Source organism: Rhopalosiphum padi, chromosome 4 (assembly GCF_020882245.1).
Source record: "Rhopalosiphum padi isolate XX-2018 chromosome 4, ASM2088224v1, whole genome shotgun sequence".
NCBI classification, from domain to species: Eukaryota; Metazoa; Arthropoda; class Insecta; order Hemiptera; family Aphididae; genus Rhopalosiphum; species Rhopalosiphum padi.
Genome location: NC_083600.1, coordinates 19427045 through 19447205, shown reverse-complemented (window position 1 = coordinate 19447205; position 20161 = coordinate 19427045). Strand labels below are relative to the sequence as shown.

The following is a 20161-nucleotide window of genomic DNA, read 5'->3' as shown; positions in this document are numbered from 1 at the left end:
TACCCTCGTCTCTCATAAACTCGGTAAAATAAGATTTTTGTTCTCGGGCCTATGATAATATATTTGTATATTATTAATATAATATAATGTAATTTTTAAATTGTTGTTGTATATTGTAAGAAGCGGAAGTTTGTTATGCCTATAAGATATATTTGAATTATATACGATTACAAGAACATAGCCAGTGGAACCGGATTCTATATTATCGTAGGTTATAGAATATGATACGAGAATATAGCTAAATAATAATCTACTTTCGGAAGGGTTTTCTCCAAACGAGTTTGTTTTTATTTTATTTTGAAGATTTGTTGAAACTTTTATTAATACATAATTGTATCTACTAGATCAGAAAGGTAATTTACTTCCATACAGAATGCAATTTATTATTTGTTCCAAACGACCTTGGGTTTATTATGTATCTATAACAAAATAAAGTTATATAATATTTATACTACGTTTATATTATAGCATTTAGGTATTTACTATATATTTCTTTTTCTTTTTAGTTTATCTGAAAAAAATGTATCTCTGTTCATTACTCAAAAATCAATGAATGTATTAAGCGATGTTCCGCGAACACGAAATATGTCGAAATACTATACGGCGTACGGATGAGATAAAATAGAATGTTAGATGAGGTAGTGCCGTGGCATTTTATTCATGTCAATCTGCGTGGGGTGGTTACACGCAAGCTGTCCTATAGCGACGGGAATAAGGGGCGTGAGAAATAAATTGTCACGGAATAAGAGACGTACAGTCAAACAAATCAATCTTCATCATTTTATAAGAAATGGGCAATAACAACGAGACCTACTGAAAAATACAAAACTTTTGATTTTCCAATACTATACCGTGATCTATAAGACTATACTGTAATGAATGCTGCCTTTTGATTTTACGCTTTCAACACACCATCTAACGCGTGTGTTTTTTTTTACTAAACAATCATTTTTATTGGATAAGTTTTTTAACAATAATTTCAATTTAATGAAATTAATTACTACAGTCACCAGAATATTATTGACACTAATGCAAGTCAGTAATAGGAGACCAAATTCCAGTATTCCATAGGTTTCAACATTTTTATGAACATCTTGATTATTATCATTATATTACCACTATAATAGCATATTATGCGTACATAACACCGTCCTATCTCCTATACCAGTACGTAATGTACGTTATCAAATTACTTAGCGCAAATCTAGAAATCATAAATTGCGGCACTATACCTACGCTGGGTGGCTAAAGCTTAGTTTTAGTTCTTATTTTCCTTCATGATAAATGTACCGTAAATAGAAATAAAATTTCCATATGTTAATATTCTATAAAAGTTAAAACCATTGAATACAAGTATTTTAAATTCATATTATTTACGTTGTAAATGTACATTTGACTTAAAACCTTATTTATTTTTAAATTTTAATCATTTTTTCAATATTTTCATTTTTTAATAACATAGGTTACCATGATTTCTCGAATTTTTCTCATTCAGATAAGATTTGATTACAATATTAACAAATAACAACTGTCAACTATATCTAATTATATTTTTAATTTATAGATATTTAGACTTATGTAAATCAGGTGTTTATTATAAACATATTATAATAAAATATACAAATCTTATAGTCATATCTCACACTACTCACAGACGCAGATCTAAGGGTCTTTAATTTCCTGCCGCTTATCATACAGACATTTACATTTCTGCAACTAGTGTCCATATATTACGACTTGATAATACAATTTGTTTGATTTTATAATTTTAAACATTGTTGATATGGATATTATTAAAGATTATTGAGTAAGTACTTACTCACACATCAACATAACTTATCCTAGTAGACACATATTAGATATCTTTCAAAATTCTAGAACCCTGAATTGAATAAAAAACTTCTGTATTAATTTGATTAATTATTTCTGTTAACTTGTGATAAATTTTACTATTTATTTTATAAAATATAATATACTGATTTGAGATAGGTATAAAAATTTTACTAGGCGATTTTGGAAACGCTAAAAAGTTAGACAACTATCGTAATGTCACTTAAAACAATATCATATTGAATATTTATCAACTAAAATATGATTATTCTAATATACTTTTTCAATTCATTATTTAAAAAATAGATAAATAAGAAATATTTTTGTATTTTTATATGTTCCTGGATAATATGTCTAGAAGGAAAAGTTCCAATGATCCATTATTAACATATTAGACACGTTTTTCATGATATTCCTAAAAACATTCTAAAAAAAAGTTCTACGAGCAATATAATCGGTTTCACATAACAATATAAATTCCATTTCTAACTTTATAAATTAAAAGTTAAAACCCAATTTAAGAAACGTTTAGGTACTCAAAACTATATAGATGTTTTCTGTAGTCTTGTTTTTTTTATTCGAGTCAATTACTAAAAACCACTAATAATTAGTCGTTCGATAAAAATGAAACGACTAGAGGGTTCATGTATGGAATTAGTCGCTTAAGGAAATAACTAGAATTATTTATAATATCAAACGCCGAATCAGATAATATATAGTTGTTATAGTTCAACGACCGAGAACAGTTCTTAAATGACTAATAATTATACGGTTTTCAACTATTGGTTAATTTTGGTATATTATGTAAACAAAAAAATATAATTATTGTTTTATTTATTGTTTACTAACCACAATAGACTTGTAGAAAACAAGTTTCACGATATTATATAATGAAAATTAATAAAAATAAATATGCACTCACTCTATTGTAGAATGATTTTAAGTTATATAATATTATTAATATTATTATATGTTAATTACCTACAGCTCAAACTAGACGTGTGATTGTGATGGTTTGTTAATACATTTCACAAACTTTTTTTACTTATTGAAAAAAAAAATGAACATTTTTTAAAAGATTTTTGTTGTACTTATTTATTTTCCTTTCATTAAAATGAAGGTACCAGATGGTTTATGTTTTCATTTTTCAGACTGTTTGCAATAGCTAGTAGCTAGGTATGTTTTTTAAAACCTTAATGCGAATTTAATGGGCATTAAGACGATTCAATAAAAAAGGGTAGTTTCAAGTATTCCGCATTTAATTACGTACTAAATAGATGTTTATGATGAAAAATTAAATATTAAGACTAATGCATAAGGTGTATATTAAATATTGACATAGGTAGCCCATAACTTAAGTTTAAAACATTAATCGTTATTCTTTTATTGTAAAATTTTTTGAAAATTTTTTATATCGATTATTGTATTGAATCATTAGTATGTTATAAGACCAATTTAATCATCTGCATGAAATATTTAATATATACTCTATAATATTATTCAATATATTATTTTTCAATTCAAGATTACGTTAGCATTGTTTTTCTACAAATATATTTAAAAATTTCAACTTTGATAATATTAAAACTTAAAAGTTTAAGATTTTCATATATAACCATAGTAAAAGTTCAATAACAGTTTATATCTATACAACTATGTATTATCTAAAGAAGTATAAAATATTAAATTCCATATGTAATTTTAGAATCTATACCAAAATAAATATATTTATAAGTTTCAGAAAAAATGCGATTGTACAACCTCATGCTGTGACCTTTGATATGGTCACCGAAAAATGAAGACGTTGGCCGGCGCCATAATATTATGCATCATGCTCGTCATAATTTCCGGTAAGTTAAATAAATTATCTGATTGACTAAAACTTATTGTATTGCTAAAAGTAAACTAAGATAAAATAAAAATAACAAAAATTAATATTTACAAAATTCCCTGGATATTTCATATAATATAACATTAAGTACCCAAGTTTATTTTTAGATTCTGTAACTGTTCATCCTTGTAGAAAGTATGTAATTTGTTTGTGTTAGAAAATTATCCATATACTGCGCTTAACAAATTATAGAAAAACATACAAATAGACTCTTATAGATAAATACAATGATATTCATTAGGTTATGTATTTAAAATTTTTACCTATTAAGTTGACAAACTTTACCAATATTGGTCGATAGATATTTTTATATATTTTATAAGTACTACTATAATAAGTTATTACTTACTACAAATTGTAATGCAAATATTTTCAGAAATACTTTGAAGCTTAAATATAATATTTTTGAAAAATTATCCATATAATAATAATCTAAAATTTTTAATAACCTCCTGGACCACGATTAAATTTATCATTTTTCATCAGACTATTATGCAATTTTTATTATTAAAGTATATTTTAGTTTTCTTATTATAATATTTAATTATAGTTCAATTATAATACTAACCATAAAATATAATAAAATTATAGTGGTTTCATTATATGCATATTTAATTTAGAAATTAAATATATGATTTAATAAAAAAATAAAAATAAAGATGAACAGAATACCACGTTTTACATAAATCAATGGATTATTATCTGAATATTACTTTAAAAAATCATCTTCTATATTAAAAAAATTAATTAATTAAATAATAATAATAATAAAACAATTTATACATTAATATGTAATTTTATAAATTATAAGTATGGTCTATCTAAGTAATATTAAATTATTTATATTTAGATATAGATAATTGAATTTAAATCATTAAATTTCTTGAATCAGTCGTTAATGTTATAACTTATAACCAATGACAGAGTAAACAATCTTTGTTTCAAATAAAATTTAAAATATTGATTTGAAAGTTGAAACACTTAATATATAACCCAGATACTTTATTTAGGGAATTTTGTCATCATCAGTGCCAACATAAAATAAAACATCTTGGCATATTTATTATCCTTGTTATTCCTATTATCCTTATTATCCTTATTATCCATGTATCCTTTCATATGGAATATTATTAACACGATTAATGTTCGTTTAAAATATGATGGGAGTACATTTTTACGCACTCATTAATTCAAGACGATTTATTTATAATTTATTATAAAATATTACGTTATAATTTAAGAAATTATTAAAATATTGAATATAAATACAATTAATATGCAATATACAAAATGAAATATTAAGTTCTGTAATTAATTTACAATATTTATAATATTTATAATATTTACATATTTAAATTTACATTTAAGTGTAATACATTTTAAATGAATACTTTATTTTTAACAGATTAAATTATTTTATCATTTAATTTCACTACATAATTATGTCTAGGTGATTTACTTTGCAAGTATAGGTCCGTTAATAATAACAATAATGATAAAAACACAATATTATATTAAATAATCTCAAAAAAGTATAAGTAGTATACTAGTATATTATATAGTAACGATTTCCGTAATGATGCGTGATCATGTGAAGTTGGCGTATAATAGGAAATTCGTGAGAAGAACCTTTTGTTCGGTTTTTTGGCCGAGAGGGTGGAAAAATAATTTAGACGGTTTCATAAAAATAGAAGGGGCATAATGAATTTCTCGACTACTCAATCTACTGCTTTAGCAGTATAATATACGAGAATCCTGAAAACTATTTTCTCGGCCAAATAAACGCACCATCGGGTGGGCGGTTCCTGGTCGGGGGTGCAGACCGAACATAGGGGATTTTATCGAACCGTCTCGTTCAAGTGTACATTCGTTCCATCATTTTGCGACTAATGGGGTTTTGAACAACCAAAATTTTAAATTGCTGTTAATATCTGATGCACCATTCCAATACTAGTAGTGTAGACATTTCTTTACTGGCCAACGATATGACACCCACGGGCCACGGGTAACACTATATCAGGTGACACGGAAGTATACGTTACCAGTTACTGCAATAAGTATACTGTGTAATTGATACCAATGATGCAACATATAAAATGTGTTACGTGTAACTAGTAAGTACTTATTTACCTGCTTCTATATATACAGTGTGATTCACCAATCACGATCAACCTATTTTTTCTTCAATCAGGTTCAACATTTTATTTTTAGAATTTTAAAATACCTCAAAGACCATATTATACAGAAAATTATTTACTAGATAATTTTTCAAATTCATTTTGAATTAAAATGGCAATTTGAACAATACGTTATCGAGTTATTTTGCAGTGTAATAAGGACAATTTATAAGTTTTGTATTTTACTGAAATATTTTAGATTCAAAACGAAAAAAATAATTTTTTTACTTTTACAATTTTGTCTTTTGTTTGATTATTTGTTGTTTCTCGTGACTTGTTTAAAATGTAGAATTTCTTATATATACCTATTGTACCGTACTTAGTTAAATGTATCATTTAAATACCATGTTTGTTGAATAGTTGATGTTAGAAAGATAATTTAGTGTCATCGGTTATTTCTTTACGAAATGGAAAACCACCGATAACTTTTTAACGAATTCTAAGGAAGCACTATAAATTCAAACTAAGATGGCATCGAAGATGTGTCCATTAATTAACGTTTATACCTACTTTTAATACTGCTGTGCGTATTTTTTGTTTTTAATCAAAAGGATGTCAGCTCAACATTTGTTGTCTCCGTTTACGATATGTGAACAATTGAAAACTCGATCTATGTGTTTTAGATACTGAACAGAATGACGAATGTATTGATTTTATAATGATGTGTATGTTTTTTTTTTTTTTGAAAAACAAGATAATTATTGTGTATTGATTACATAAATAATCGAAAAAACGATTTGTTTTTTAACTTTTAAGGTGATTTTGGATAGCAGATTAGTTCTAGTTTGTACTTTAGAGAGGTCGAAATTCCTAGTACTTTCAAAATAATCAAAATAAAGAAAAACCTATATTTATACGCAAATCTAGTTTACTCTAAACAAATTTACAACTTTAGATTTTTAATGAATGTTTACACTAGCATTTCCTACAGATAGTATAATTTTCTAAATATTTTGATTTATTTGAGCCTTTTATAGATTTTTATTTAGAAATTACGAATAAAAAATTATTTGTTTGGTCGAAATTCTTGAAAATTTATTTCAAGACCTCACATGAATTTTTGTTTTAAAAATATTTAAAATACATAGACAAAGTTATTATAAGTATTTGAAGTTCAAATTTTTATAAAATTCGTCAAAATCATGAAAATTTGCAAATTGCTTTGCCATTGAAAATTTATACAACGTGTAATTTTTATACCTAACACTTGGAAATGTAATGTAATATTTCTCACAAGTATTACATACTGAGACAAAATATGTAAAAAAATATAAGAACACAGGTTTTTTTTTAGACATTTAAAGTTTAAATTAGGGTGAAATTACATACTTAAACACTGTGATAATCGCAGTGTGATGAAAAACGGACAACGATAGTAATAATTTTGTTTTAATTCAAATATATTGGACAATATATGTGGACATAAATCTTTTTTGTACATTATTATATTTTAATTACTCAATGATATTTTTAAATACAATATTTTAGACTACAGTATAACTATTATTATTTATTACTAATAATAAAATAAAATTCTTAACCTAATAGCAATATCAAAAAGCACAAATTAAATTTAGTGATAATATATAGGCTGATAGATCGTCCCCACTCAGAATTGTTTTTCGTATACAATGATATCAAAATATTCAAATTTAACACATTAATTACTGTGACCCACTCAACACTTACTACACAGTAGAGCTGTACCCACATTCCACATTTTTAGTTAAGAGACTGGATGGTTATAATCAAAATTACGTATAATATTATAATATCAAAAACGCATCCCAAAAAAGCAGATATTCAAAGTTTTATAAAATATATTTTTACTATAATTAAAAAAAAAATAAACCAAATATTAAAGTATTATATTTATTATAACTTATAACTAATAATTATGATAATGAAATCACAGAATACAGTAGTAAAGACAATTATTTTATCTAGGTCACATTTTGCTATACTCGGGTTAACGCAATGTTAAGTTATTGATGAAATTTTTTTTAAGTGCTTAAGTTTCTCATATTTTATCTATAATATAGTAACCTCTTAATTAATATTCTATCAATACTTTTTATTGAATGTATTATTATTTTTAATTATAATTGTTATGCATTTTAATGGTAATGTATTTGTTTATTATTTCCTTTTATATGTATTTTTTATTAAATCATTATAATTTTTCGAACCATAATAATGAAAAAAAAAATTTTAATATTTAAAAAATCTGAATGGATACGTCATATAATGTACACTAGATTACAATAGAATACTTATATGGAAAATAAATCGATTTTCTGTTATAATGTGTTAAATTAAATATAGTAACATCGAATATTCAACTTTTATTTTATCTTATTTTGGATTTTATAATAGGTTTAGCTAAATATTTTTTAAATGTTGATAGATTAATAAATGTTAAAATGTTATATTATTATTAAGACAAGCTATGGTATCTGGACCATTGACTAACAATTTTTATTCATGCACAATAATATTTAAATTTTTTATTTGGGCAGATAATTAAATTATATTATTAGAGTAAATAATGTTGAATATATACTGTTGTATAGTATATCTCTTGGAACACAAGAACTTTTAACATAATTTAAAAATTGCTATAAGATGCACATATCTAGTAGTGCCAAATCGACGATGTACAAAAATCATTTTACAGTGTACACTATATTGGTCGTAGTATTGTACTAATAAGAAAAATAATAATCTGTGGCGATTAGAAGTAGGTTTTCTCGAATAATCAAATAATCTTTTCTTTTTTTTTTGACTCACCATATTTATTCTAATATATAAATTGGTCAGTGGAATAAAAAAGGTTGGCCCACTCTAATCTATATCATTAAAATTATTTTGAGAATTGTGTTGGTATAAAATAAAATTCTATTTAATAAAAGTAATTATTATTTAATAGTAGATACCTACTATTGATATAATTTGTCTTTGTATACAGTTTTTATTGATTAATTTTAAATATAAATTTTCTATTATCTTAGGATGTTCAATGAATCCGGATGCAAAAAGGCTATACGACGACCTATTATCAAATTACAATAAGCTTGTAAGGCCTGTGCTCAACAATACTGATCCGCTACCAGTACGGATTAAGCTCAAACTATCACAGCTCATCGACATTGTAAGTTACAATAAAAATCATCAATATAATAATCTTATACTCGTAATTTAAATCTAGAACAATTAAATTAATAAAGTACTTGATTTACAAATGGGTAGATTAATTGTAATGATATAAAAACTAAAAATTTGACTATTTTTTTATATATTTTGAAAACTATTTTTGATAATATGTAAGTATGATTAAATGCTTTGGTAAAATAACGGCACTATATTAAACAAAGCACAAAAGTATAAAATCGTAAAATATTAGTAAATTGCACGAGAGTTCAAACATTTTTACTATATTTGGGTTTAAAAAAATAATAGTATACATAATAGGTAATAATAATAGGTAGTTATAGAAATTTAAGTAGTAGTTTTGATTTTTTTGATTATTCAACCATTTTATATATTTATATATATTTTATAAATAGTAGGTATATTTCATTTTTCTTTTATTTATCCAACAATAATTTAATATTCTTTAAATCTGAATTTCATAAAATATTTTGTTAAATTCAGCTGTAATAATAATTACCCATATAAGTTTAATTATAAAAGAAACACAAATATTTTTTTTATTTTTATTATAATATATAATAAACAAGAATGTCCGTGAATAATGGTAAGATAAAATATAAACAAAATAATTAGTCTAGAAATTAAATTCCTCGAAAAATTTAAATGAAATAAAAATAATTATGTTTTATAATTTACTTTATAATTTTAATTTTAATATTAAAATACAAATTAAGGAAGATCAATTTAATATAGGTAATAAATAAACAAACTTTGTTCAATTATTTTATATTAATAATAAATGCTAATGGTGACAATTATTCATTTAAATTTAATTGGTTTTTCTATAATATTGAAAATAAAAATGAATGTAAAATATTTAGGAGTTATAAAAATAACTAATTTTACTCCACAAATCATAAAAAAATGAAAAAAAAGTAAAATTAATGTAACAAACTTACAGTTAATAATAAAAAAAAAAATACATGATAGTATATTTTATTTTATTATCAAAAACATTAAGATAAAAAAATATATGTGTAGAATAATGTCTAGATAATAAAAAATATTGCATTAAAATATTGCAGATTTTTTTTAGAAATACAGTAATAATAAAAGAGACAGAAGAAGAAGACGAATCAAAATTGTATTACAGACTATAATAGTAAATCATGATTTATTTGCTAAATAAAGATGGAATAAAAAAGGCTAGAAAAAAAAATAATTTATTAAACTTAGTAAAAATAGATAATTAATAAAAAATAATTAATTGATTTCAAATCGTGAGCAGAACGATGAATGTATCGATTGTACAATATATTTTTTTTGTGTCTGTATAATATAGTGTATACTCTATACAAGATAATAATCGAAACAATTATTCGATTTTAAAATTTATTGGTGGATTTGAATAGAAAATTAGATATAATTTGTACTTTAAAGAAGTCATAATTAAAAATTACCAGTATTTAAATATTTCGAAAAACAAATTTAAAATTAAGGAAAAATGTAAATAGGTACAGTTTTCGATAAAACCAATTTTTTTTTAGCGTAAATCAAACACTAATATTTGTAGGTACTTGAAATTTTCACTCGTTATGTTTATATCATCAATTTATATTATATGAACAGTATTTTTGAAATATTCCTATCCTTTTGAGTTATTTATAGACATTTTTCATTTTTCATTTTTTTTTTTTTATGTATATATAATTATCAATAACAAATTATTTGCTAGGTAATAATGCTTATAAATGTTAATATAAGTTCCCATATGAGTGTTTCTTAAAGATATATGAAAATATTAGTATTTAAAAGCCTAAATTTATGTTTAAGCATTTTAAATTCATATTTTGACAGAATTCATCAATATCACGAACATTTGTAAATTCTTTTGCAAATTAAAATCTATTTTAAATGTGTATGTTTTATGATTAAGGTATAAATATAAGTTTTTATATTGTTATAATTTTATATTTTAAACAAATAATGATATTTTCAAACTAAATATTTTCAGAAAAATGTATTTCAACCTATTATAAATAAATTATTTTACCTAATAGCGATATCAAATAACAAAATGTATTTAAATTTATCATTTTAATAGTAAAATAAATTATTTTACCTAATAGTGATATCAAATAACATATTATGAAATATAGACTGACAAATCATTTTTGTTCAAAATCATTTTTTTTTTTTACATATAATGATACATTATCATTGAATTCAAATTTAACACGTCCATTAAAGTAACTCACTCGACACCTACTGTACCTATACAGTAGAGTGGTGCCCACTTTCTCACCTTTTTATTTTAAGTTGTATTACACCATTTAAATTTTATTTCTGTCAACCAATAAATAAAACCTTTGAAAGAGCTTAAAACAAAAGGAATAATAATTTGTATTATAGTTATAACTTTTAAACAATTACATATTTAATTACACCATAAGTCTTAAAAGATGAAACTTTGAAAAACAAAAGCAAGATATTATAAAAGTACGAATTAAAGTTGAAACAGTTTACTACAGTTAATACTTAATAATCATAACGATACGCTATTAATGCTAATATAATATTACGAGTATATAGAGAAGACAACTTACAAGAAATGAAGAATAATTATCTATAACATTATGAAAGATAAGGAAAAAGATGAAAAATGTAAGTAGGATTACTGGTTAAATATAAAATGTTTTTTAATTAGTCTATGCTATCTATTTATAAAAGTGTATTTTTCTAGTTAGTATAGTTAGTATACTATTTGATACAATTTTGTTTATATTTATCAACATAAAAGAAGGAGCACTCTTAAAGTTTTATAAACTTACACCAATAGATTAGAAATTGTAACATAATATTGTTGGTACATAATTTGATAAAGGGTCTTTTTTTAAGTAATTTCTGTTTTTATTAAATTATTAAGTACTGGTAAATTGCAATAGAGGATAAATCAACAACGTGCATAATCGATTTTGTTATGATTAAAAAATAATAATCATAAACTCTAATTATTATTGTCATATAAAAGTATTAAAAAAATTAAATTTAATACGGGGAAACCTATTTAATCTACTTGAAGAAAAATGGTATTTCCTTATCGTTTATTTTGGATTTAAGTTAATTACGTTTACAGAGAATTAGAAAATTGCTTTATATAAATTATTAAACGCGATCGCATCAAATACGACAAAGTTTTAACAAAATTCGATAACGCTTATACATCTGTTTAAATGTTTATAAACAAAAACAAAATTATCAACAATATAAAACTATTATGTTTTCATATCAGATAAGAATATATAACAATAAATAATTAATTACTTTTTAACGATATTAATGGTACCTACCTAGAAACATTAAAAAAAATTTCCTTGCCTTTTTGAAAGTTTTAAAAAATATGTTTATTTTAATTATTTAAAATATATATTGTTCAAAAAAGTAAGATAATAAACGGATAAAATAGAGTTTATGACACTTTTGATTCTCATTGATAATTAAAACATTTTAATCAATAAGTAAAATATTTATTAACTAAATAAGTTAACGAAGTCTTGAGCTTACTAGAAATTACTAGATACGATATTGTATTATGCAATCTAAAATAATAATGAAAAGGTAATTATTTTCCAAAGAGCGTGCATGAAAATTTCGAGCCATAAAAATATTTTAAATAACCTACAAATATAATATTATTATTTATTACTTAAAATATGATTATTTACAAAGCACAAATAAAAGGATCAAATATAAAAAATTATAAATTTGTGTCTTATTTTAGTGTGGATAGTTTTACCTCTGTTTGGTGAACGAACAGAATTTTTATTATTAGGACTTATAATACTTCACAGAACTTGTTATTGAAAAGAATAAAATTGTTATAGAAATTGGAGCAGCTGATTTAATAATGCGCCATAAATTAAATATGTTTTAAAATCGCTGATTTCGATATAAAGTAGATTTAATATAAAAAAAAACAATGAATATTATATATATATATTTATGAAATATACATAATATTTTATTGTTATTTTTCATGTGAATGATAAAAATATTTAAAGTTCCAAGTAAAAACCAGTATATTGTTTTTATATATCTAAAAATAAATAAATATATTTCTCATTAGTTATATTATATATGTTTACGTAAGATAGATACATGGCATTCTTTATAATGGAACACATACAATTAATATTGTCTTTGTGTAAAAACCAAGATTCATTTATTGAAATGATTATTCCTATATGAAATGAATTAATTATTCATTATTCATTAATAATTCTATGTATTAATTTTAAAATATGTTGAAACTAACTCTTAACAACTCAATTATTTTGATTTAGCCAATTATTTAGGTATTATCTAAGGTATTATTATCGTTGATGTAAATTTACATTGAAGTATCGCATTGTTGTTCGTAAAACAATTAAACGATGTAACTTTACGTTAAAAAAAATAACTCTATTTACTTTGTATAGCTTATTTGTCTTAATGATTCTTGTACTATTCTTTGATAAAAGTAGAATCTTTAAAGTATATTTAAAACTTACAATCAAAAAAAATATATAAGGTGCATACAAGAAAAATAATATATTATTGATGGACTCATTGACACTCCAATTAACTATTATTGAAACTAAGATGTCATGATCTCGTAATGTATATTATTTAAATAGACATACTTATTTTATTTTTTTATTGAATTTTAAAATATTTTTGATACAATGTTAAAGTAATTTATTGTTAACAGAAACTATTTTATAATTATTTATATTGTACAGTCATTCTTACTATAAATTATATGTAATTCTAAAAAAGGTATGCTTGTAAGGAATGCAATACAACCGTAAATTATTTTTAGGAGTAATATGTAAAACATTATCAGGTTTACTTTATTGCTTTAAAAGTTTTAGTCTGAAAAAACATAATATCATCGAGGATTAAAATATTTCTCACCCTAAAAATCTAAAAAAACAATAAGTACTATGTATGATTGTGGTAAAATTGAATTTGTATAATATTTAACACGAATTCTATAAACGTAAAATCAATTCGTTTCAGATCTTAAAAAAATACTAATATTATATATATATAAATATATTTAATTTTACCTTTTTACTATAAATTCAAAGCATTAAAGAAAATACTGAAATGACGATTCTATTTTATAATAGATCTAATATGCGCTAAAAATACGGTCTAATGATTATGTATTATTGAAGTAATCTATAATCAAGAATAGTTGTCGAGTCTCCAAACTGATGAGTAACCTTTCTGTTATTTTTCACAACAACTGACAAGCATAATAATTTAATGATGCAGTGAAAATTACAATATAATATATTGTATCAAACTGCTTGGAAAGATCAAATAATTTATGTACTAACTTTGTTATGAATTTATGATTAAATACAACTTGCTAAGTATAAAATAGAAAATTAATATTTTTTCATCTATATATATATTACCTAATATTTCTCATCCACCAACAATTTATCACTATTTATTTCACTCTGAATAATAATATACATTATATTGTATATTATAAAAGTGAATCTATTTTTTTTGAATGTATTACTAATTGTTATGTACTACTCTGCAATTGTAATGTATTTATTTTTTAAATTTGAAATTGTATAATATAAGATCACTAGGTATCTAAATAATACATTTTTATTGACAAATAATTAAAAATATTAAGTCTAGTTTGAATTATTTAAGAATAAATATGTGTAACTAGTATGTGCTTAATAAATTAATACAAATAAAATACAAATATTTTAATCAAGTTTTAAATTAATATGACTATGATACAATTATCTAACATTATATTCGTTTGAATTTTGATTCTGATAAACTTATAAGGAATATTCAATACATATTAATGGGTTATAATATATTTTTTGTATTTTTTTCTCTAAATATTTTTTTTGTGGAGAAGAAGTTGTATCACCTGTTACAAAGGTCACAAACCTAATCTAACTAGTACTTTGAAGGGATCGATTTTAGTTTTCTCAGTAGTTTTTGTAAACGTAAAAAAATACATACGTCGAGAGATGTTAATCGACTGTATTAGCAGTTTTTCAAACTGATTTATATATACATTTTATTATATATATATTAACATTGGATACATGCAAATTAAATATCACAACACGACATCATTATCATGCTCCGAGTTACACGAAACGAGACTAGTGCCCACATGTCTACCCAGGCCTATCATGTTAAACTATGTTTTCCATATTGAGATTTTTACACACATTTAAAAGATAGGTATATTATTTTTATAATTTCATGGAATAAACTGTTGAAAAGTTACAAGTTACTAGTGTATTACTTAATATGTTGTTTGAAAAATACAATGTATAATATAATATAATATTTTATGTAGGTATACATTATGAACTGAATATTATTTTATTATTAGCAGTTATCTTATGTGACTGTAGCGTATACTGGGATGCTTATATGTGACTATACATGGTAAGAAATATGTAGTAATAGCTCTTAAATACAATTTAAGTTGATCTTCAAGTTTTATTCTTGAAGGCCTATTTCACGGATCTTGTATTTTTCCATCGTGATTACATTGTATAAGTAGTTCCTGTTGAAAAATGAAAAAGACTTCGGTGTAATTTCCATTTTCCCTTTAAGTTGAAAGGAAACTATACATTATGTTTATCGTAACGAAGATAAGTCGACAATGAGCCATGTAATCGATATTTTCATTCGTATATTTATATATACACATTATATACGCATTATAACAACACGCTAAGTACTTACATATTATATATAGGACCAAGAAATTATTGTAAAATGCCACGCAATAATGGGAAATGCCAAAATCTCAAACATTTAAAATAAATAAATTGTACTAGACTGCGATATAAGTATTAGAATATTAATGCTTTATGTTATTATCGTTAGATAATAATATGATTAAACATTAGATCACCGTTTTATGCATTTTATTATTATTTTTTAAACATTTTATCTCAAGTCATTGTGTATTAATGTATTATGTATGTTTAATATAATAAATATGCACAACAGATAAACAGATAGTGCAACTATTTTTTTAACTATATTTTGCGAGTTCAAAATTATACATAAAAGTTCATTTTTAACGAGTGTTTTTCTTTCACAAAGCTGTTTAAACAAATTCTTGTAATTACCAACATTATACATGTACTAAAAATTAAATGTGCATAGAACAAAATATATTAAATAAATATTATAAATAGATACGTACATTGGGTTCTTGCTACGAGTACATAAATACTATATATTATATTTGATACGATTTTTTTTAAATATAAAATCAAATATTTTTAATAAGAATTAATGAATTATACTTTATTTTGTTTTGTAAACAATATATAATATATAAATCATGTTTTTGTTAGTTTTAGTTTAAGTTTTGTTTGAACGAATTTCTTAATATTTGTGTTTAGTCTACATTCAATATTTAAGTGCTGCTTAAATACAAAAAACTTAGCGCTTTTTAGGTGTTAACTGAATATATTTACTTTTTTGTTACAGAATCTAAAAAACCAAATTATGACGACGAACTTATGGGTGGAACAGGTGAGGATAAAATAATTTATTTTACTATAATAAGCAAATAAAAAATAATAATAATAATAATAATAATAATAAAACGAAAGTATTAAATTACATCATTAAATTAGATTTTGAATTTATTGCTTTAAAAATAGTAATCAGAATTTTTTTCATAAATGTTCGAGTCACTATAATAAATTAGAACTTGAACTTCTAGAACCTAAATTTGAAGTCTTTAGTGAACATGATCTGACTTTACTAAAAACATGGTTTTTTTTAACATCATATTTTCATATTTATACAGTTATTATTAGATATATTAAATTTATTCAGAAAATCTTCTTGTAAATTAATTATATGAGCATTTAACATTTTAAAATCGTTTTATAAACTCTATATTAATATATTAATAATGCTTCTCCCAAAACCGTTTATAAAGTGTGATGATTTATCATCGCTTAAATTTAAAATACCCATTCTCAAGGACCATATAAACATAATCCCCGTATCAGACATATCCTAAAGTTATAAATTCGACGCGAATTTAGATTTACTAATTCACAGCTATATCAATAATATTTTGGCTCGATAAAGTTTTAAATATCATTATTTTGTAATAAGTTATGACACGACGAGATCAATCTCGTATCATATTATCGTATTTTCTATATAATATAATATATATTTATAATTTATAGGTAATTTTCGCTGAAATTTAAATATATATTAATTTAAATTACTTTTAGTCAGTATACACAGAAACAAATGATCATTGATGCTGATGTAAAATTACTAGATCTTCTAAAAATATTTACTGTTTTTTTTTAAAAATATATCAAAGTTAATTTATTGCATTAAATCTATAGACACTACACTTAGCATATTTTATAATGTGTATTAATAATATGACGTAACCTAATGTTTGTCTTATTTTTCAAGTATTGGTATGACTATAAGTTGACGTGGAATCCCGATGAATATGGTGGTGTTGAAGGGTTACACGTACCGTCTGAACATGTCTGGAGGCCAGATATTGTACTTTATAACAAGTAATTGTTTTTGCAACAATGTTAACAGAGTTTATAATAATTATGTTTATGATTAACTCTGCGTATTATATTTGTTCAAAGTGCTGACGGCAATTTCGAAGTAACATTGGCCACCAAGGCTATGCTTCACTATAGTGGTCGGGTCGAGTGGAAACCTCCTGCTATTTACAAGTCTTCCTGCGAAATAGATGTAGAATTTTTCCCGTTTGATGAACAGACGTGTGTGATGAAATTTGGCTCGTGGACATACGATGGTTTCCAGGTAAAAAACTGCATAGTTATTTTATTTTTAAACTAACGAAATAAAAAATACTAAACAGTAAATCAGATGCATACATTTTTTCACCAGTGATTTTAAAATTGTTATAATATTATGTTCTTCTTGCATTCGATATTTCGATATTATGTGATATAAATAATAACTAATACCTATATGTAATTTTATTTAGTATTGCGCACAATTTATGTATGGCAGTTACCTATTATATATCAATTAACTATCAAGTTAAAAATAACCATTAGATAGGTTCCCACTTTTAGCGATAGAATTATTTAAGCTGTAAATATTCTAAATATAATACTTTATATAGGATATATATTATTTAAAAGTTTCGTTTTATTTAGAATTTCTTCGATTTAGGTATACATGGTCGTGTCACGTGATAAAATTGTAAGATGGGCACAGATAAATAAATATGTCGGATATTTGTCCCTTACAATATGTAGCTATTTTTATAGCCGTCAATCTACTCCAATGAAGGGTAGATCCGTGATGCGGTTTTACACAATTTCCGGAAAACTTGATTGCCTCTAAACTTTAGCCCTACCAAATACCGGTGTTGAAAATGTTAAGACGGTAAAGAGGTACGCAGAAAGTTCGTTAATTACCTACTTACATAGCGCAGATGTTTCGATCATAAAGTTCTTGTTCCATATCGCCGGAACGTGTTTGTAATGTTTAATCACTCGCCTTTGAATCAATAAAACATAATTTGAACGAAACTAACAAATTTATTATTTCACAAATATATGTACCAAATAACTACCTAAAAATGAATACTGAACATAATAAATATATGACTATTCTAAATAATTACACTGTTTTGTATAAAGGTACAATAGTTTAATTGTTTCTTACAAAATTAAATGATCTTTTTGATTCGTTTAGTCGTCTAAATAAAGCAACCGCTATACATTTATAATAATTTATTGACAACGATTGAATGCTACAAACAGTATAAATAACTAATAAAATTTTAAATCTAAAAAATTTTACTTTTTGTGATCCGTGGGTTTTCAAATAAAGACCTACTTTAAAGATTTAAAATACTAAAATAGTAAATTGAGTACGAGTATAGCATGTAACGTAAATATCTATGCAATAAAATAAGAAAAAAAATAACATTTTTTTTTATCTATATAGCTTAAAATTTATGAAAGCGTTCAACGTATAATATAATATTGAGTTATTTGAAAACATATTATATATTACAATCATATTAAATGATATATTTCCAATAATTGTAAGTTGTTTGTATAATTAAATTACAAGGCAGCGTCTAATAAATATGTTAAAGTTTATCTGATAAGCTTTTGTGACATTAGACAAGAGTAATCTAATTGCCTTTGCAACATAATAGTCAATAGTTTGAATCGATTTAATTGTTAACATAGTTTAACGATAATTATTCCATTAATTAATAATTTATAGTTTATCAATGTCGATTAAGATTAGTAATTTTAATATAAGCATACACGTACAGTTTATAGAATATACTATTAATATTGTTTTAGTTTTGCGAATTTTGCATAGTTTAACAGTCGTCCAGATAACATTTGACTTTATTGGGCACAAATAATTTGTAGCATTACTTTGGTTTATTAGCACCCACCCTTTTGAAATTTAGGTTCATTCGTATTATACACATTTACCCTTTTGAATAGTGACTACAACTATTTTCACCTTACTAATAGCACCCCATAATTCAAAAGTCTAGTCAGTCCACTTCTACACAGTTTTACGCGCGTATTTATACAAGATGTAAAGCTAATTAGTATGAAGTTTAAGCTGATTATATCGTATGAATTAAAAAAAAAGTATATACATACATGTTTATTTGGAAAACGGTATACCTACGCTTTAAATAATAATTAAACTAACCCTTAAAAAATATGGAATATTTAATATGCCCTTTCTATTTTTAATAAGTAGCAATAACCCTCTTTGCTGGTTAAAATGCAATTACTGAAATCCCAATTTATTAAATTAAAATTCATAAATAATTAATTAAATGAGGTATTATCTATGGGTAACTACACTCCAGTCACGCTTTTTATTGTTGTTTATTATTATAAATTATAATTACTTATAGTACCACATTATTGATTATTGTACACGTTATTTTATTTTACATTTTTAATAAAAAAAATAATATTAATCTTTCTTTTCCATCACTGGATGGCCTCCTTCTCATACTGTGAAAATGTATATT

The 20161-nt window shown here is 23.5% G+C and overlaps 1 protein-coding gene across 1 annotated transcript in view; it reads left to right on the top strand.

Annotated features, from left to right (window-relative positions):
- Positions 1 to 20161, top strand: part of LOC132928289 (acetylcholine receptor subunit alpha-like) — a 48280-nt gene that overhangs the window by 9114 nt on the left and 19005 nt on the right. Inside the window, exons 2-6 of the mRNA XM_060992854.1 lie at positions 3566 to 3680; positions 8910 to 9049; positions 16600 to 16644; positions 17560 to 17669; positions 17751 to 17931. Coding sequence (XP_060848837.1) covers positions 3626 to 3680; positions 8910 to 9049; positions 16600 to 16644; positions 17560 to 17669; positions 17751 to 17931 — 531 coding nt within the window. The 5' untranslated portion in view covers positions 3566 to 3625. The remainder of the gene's footprint in view (positions 1 to 3565; positions 3681 to 8909; positions 9050 to 16599; positions 16645 to 17559; positions 17670 to 17750; positions 17932 to 20161) is intronic.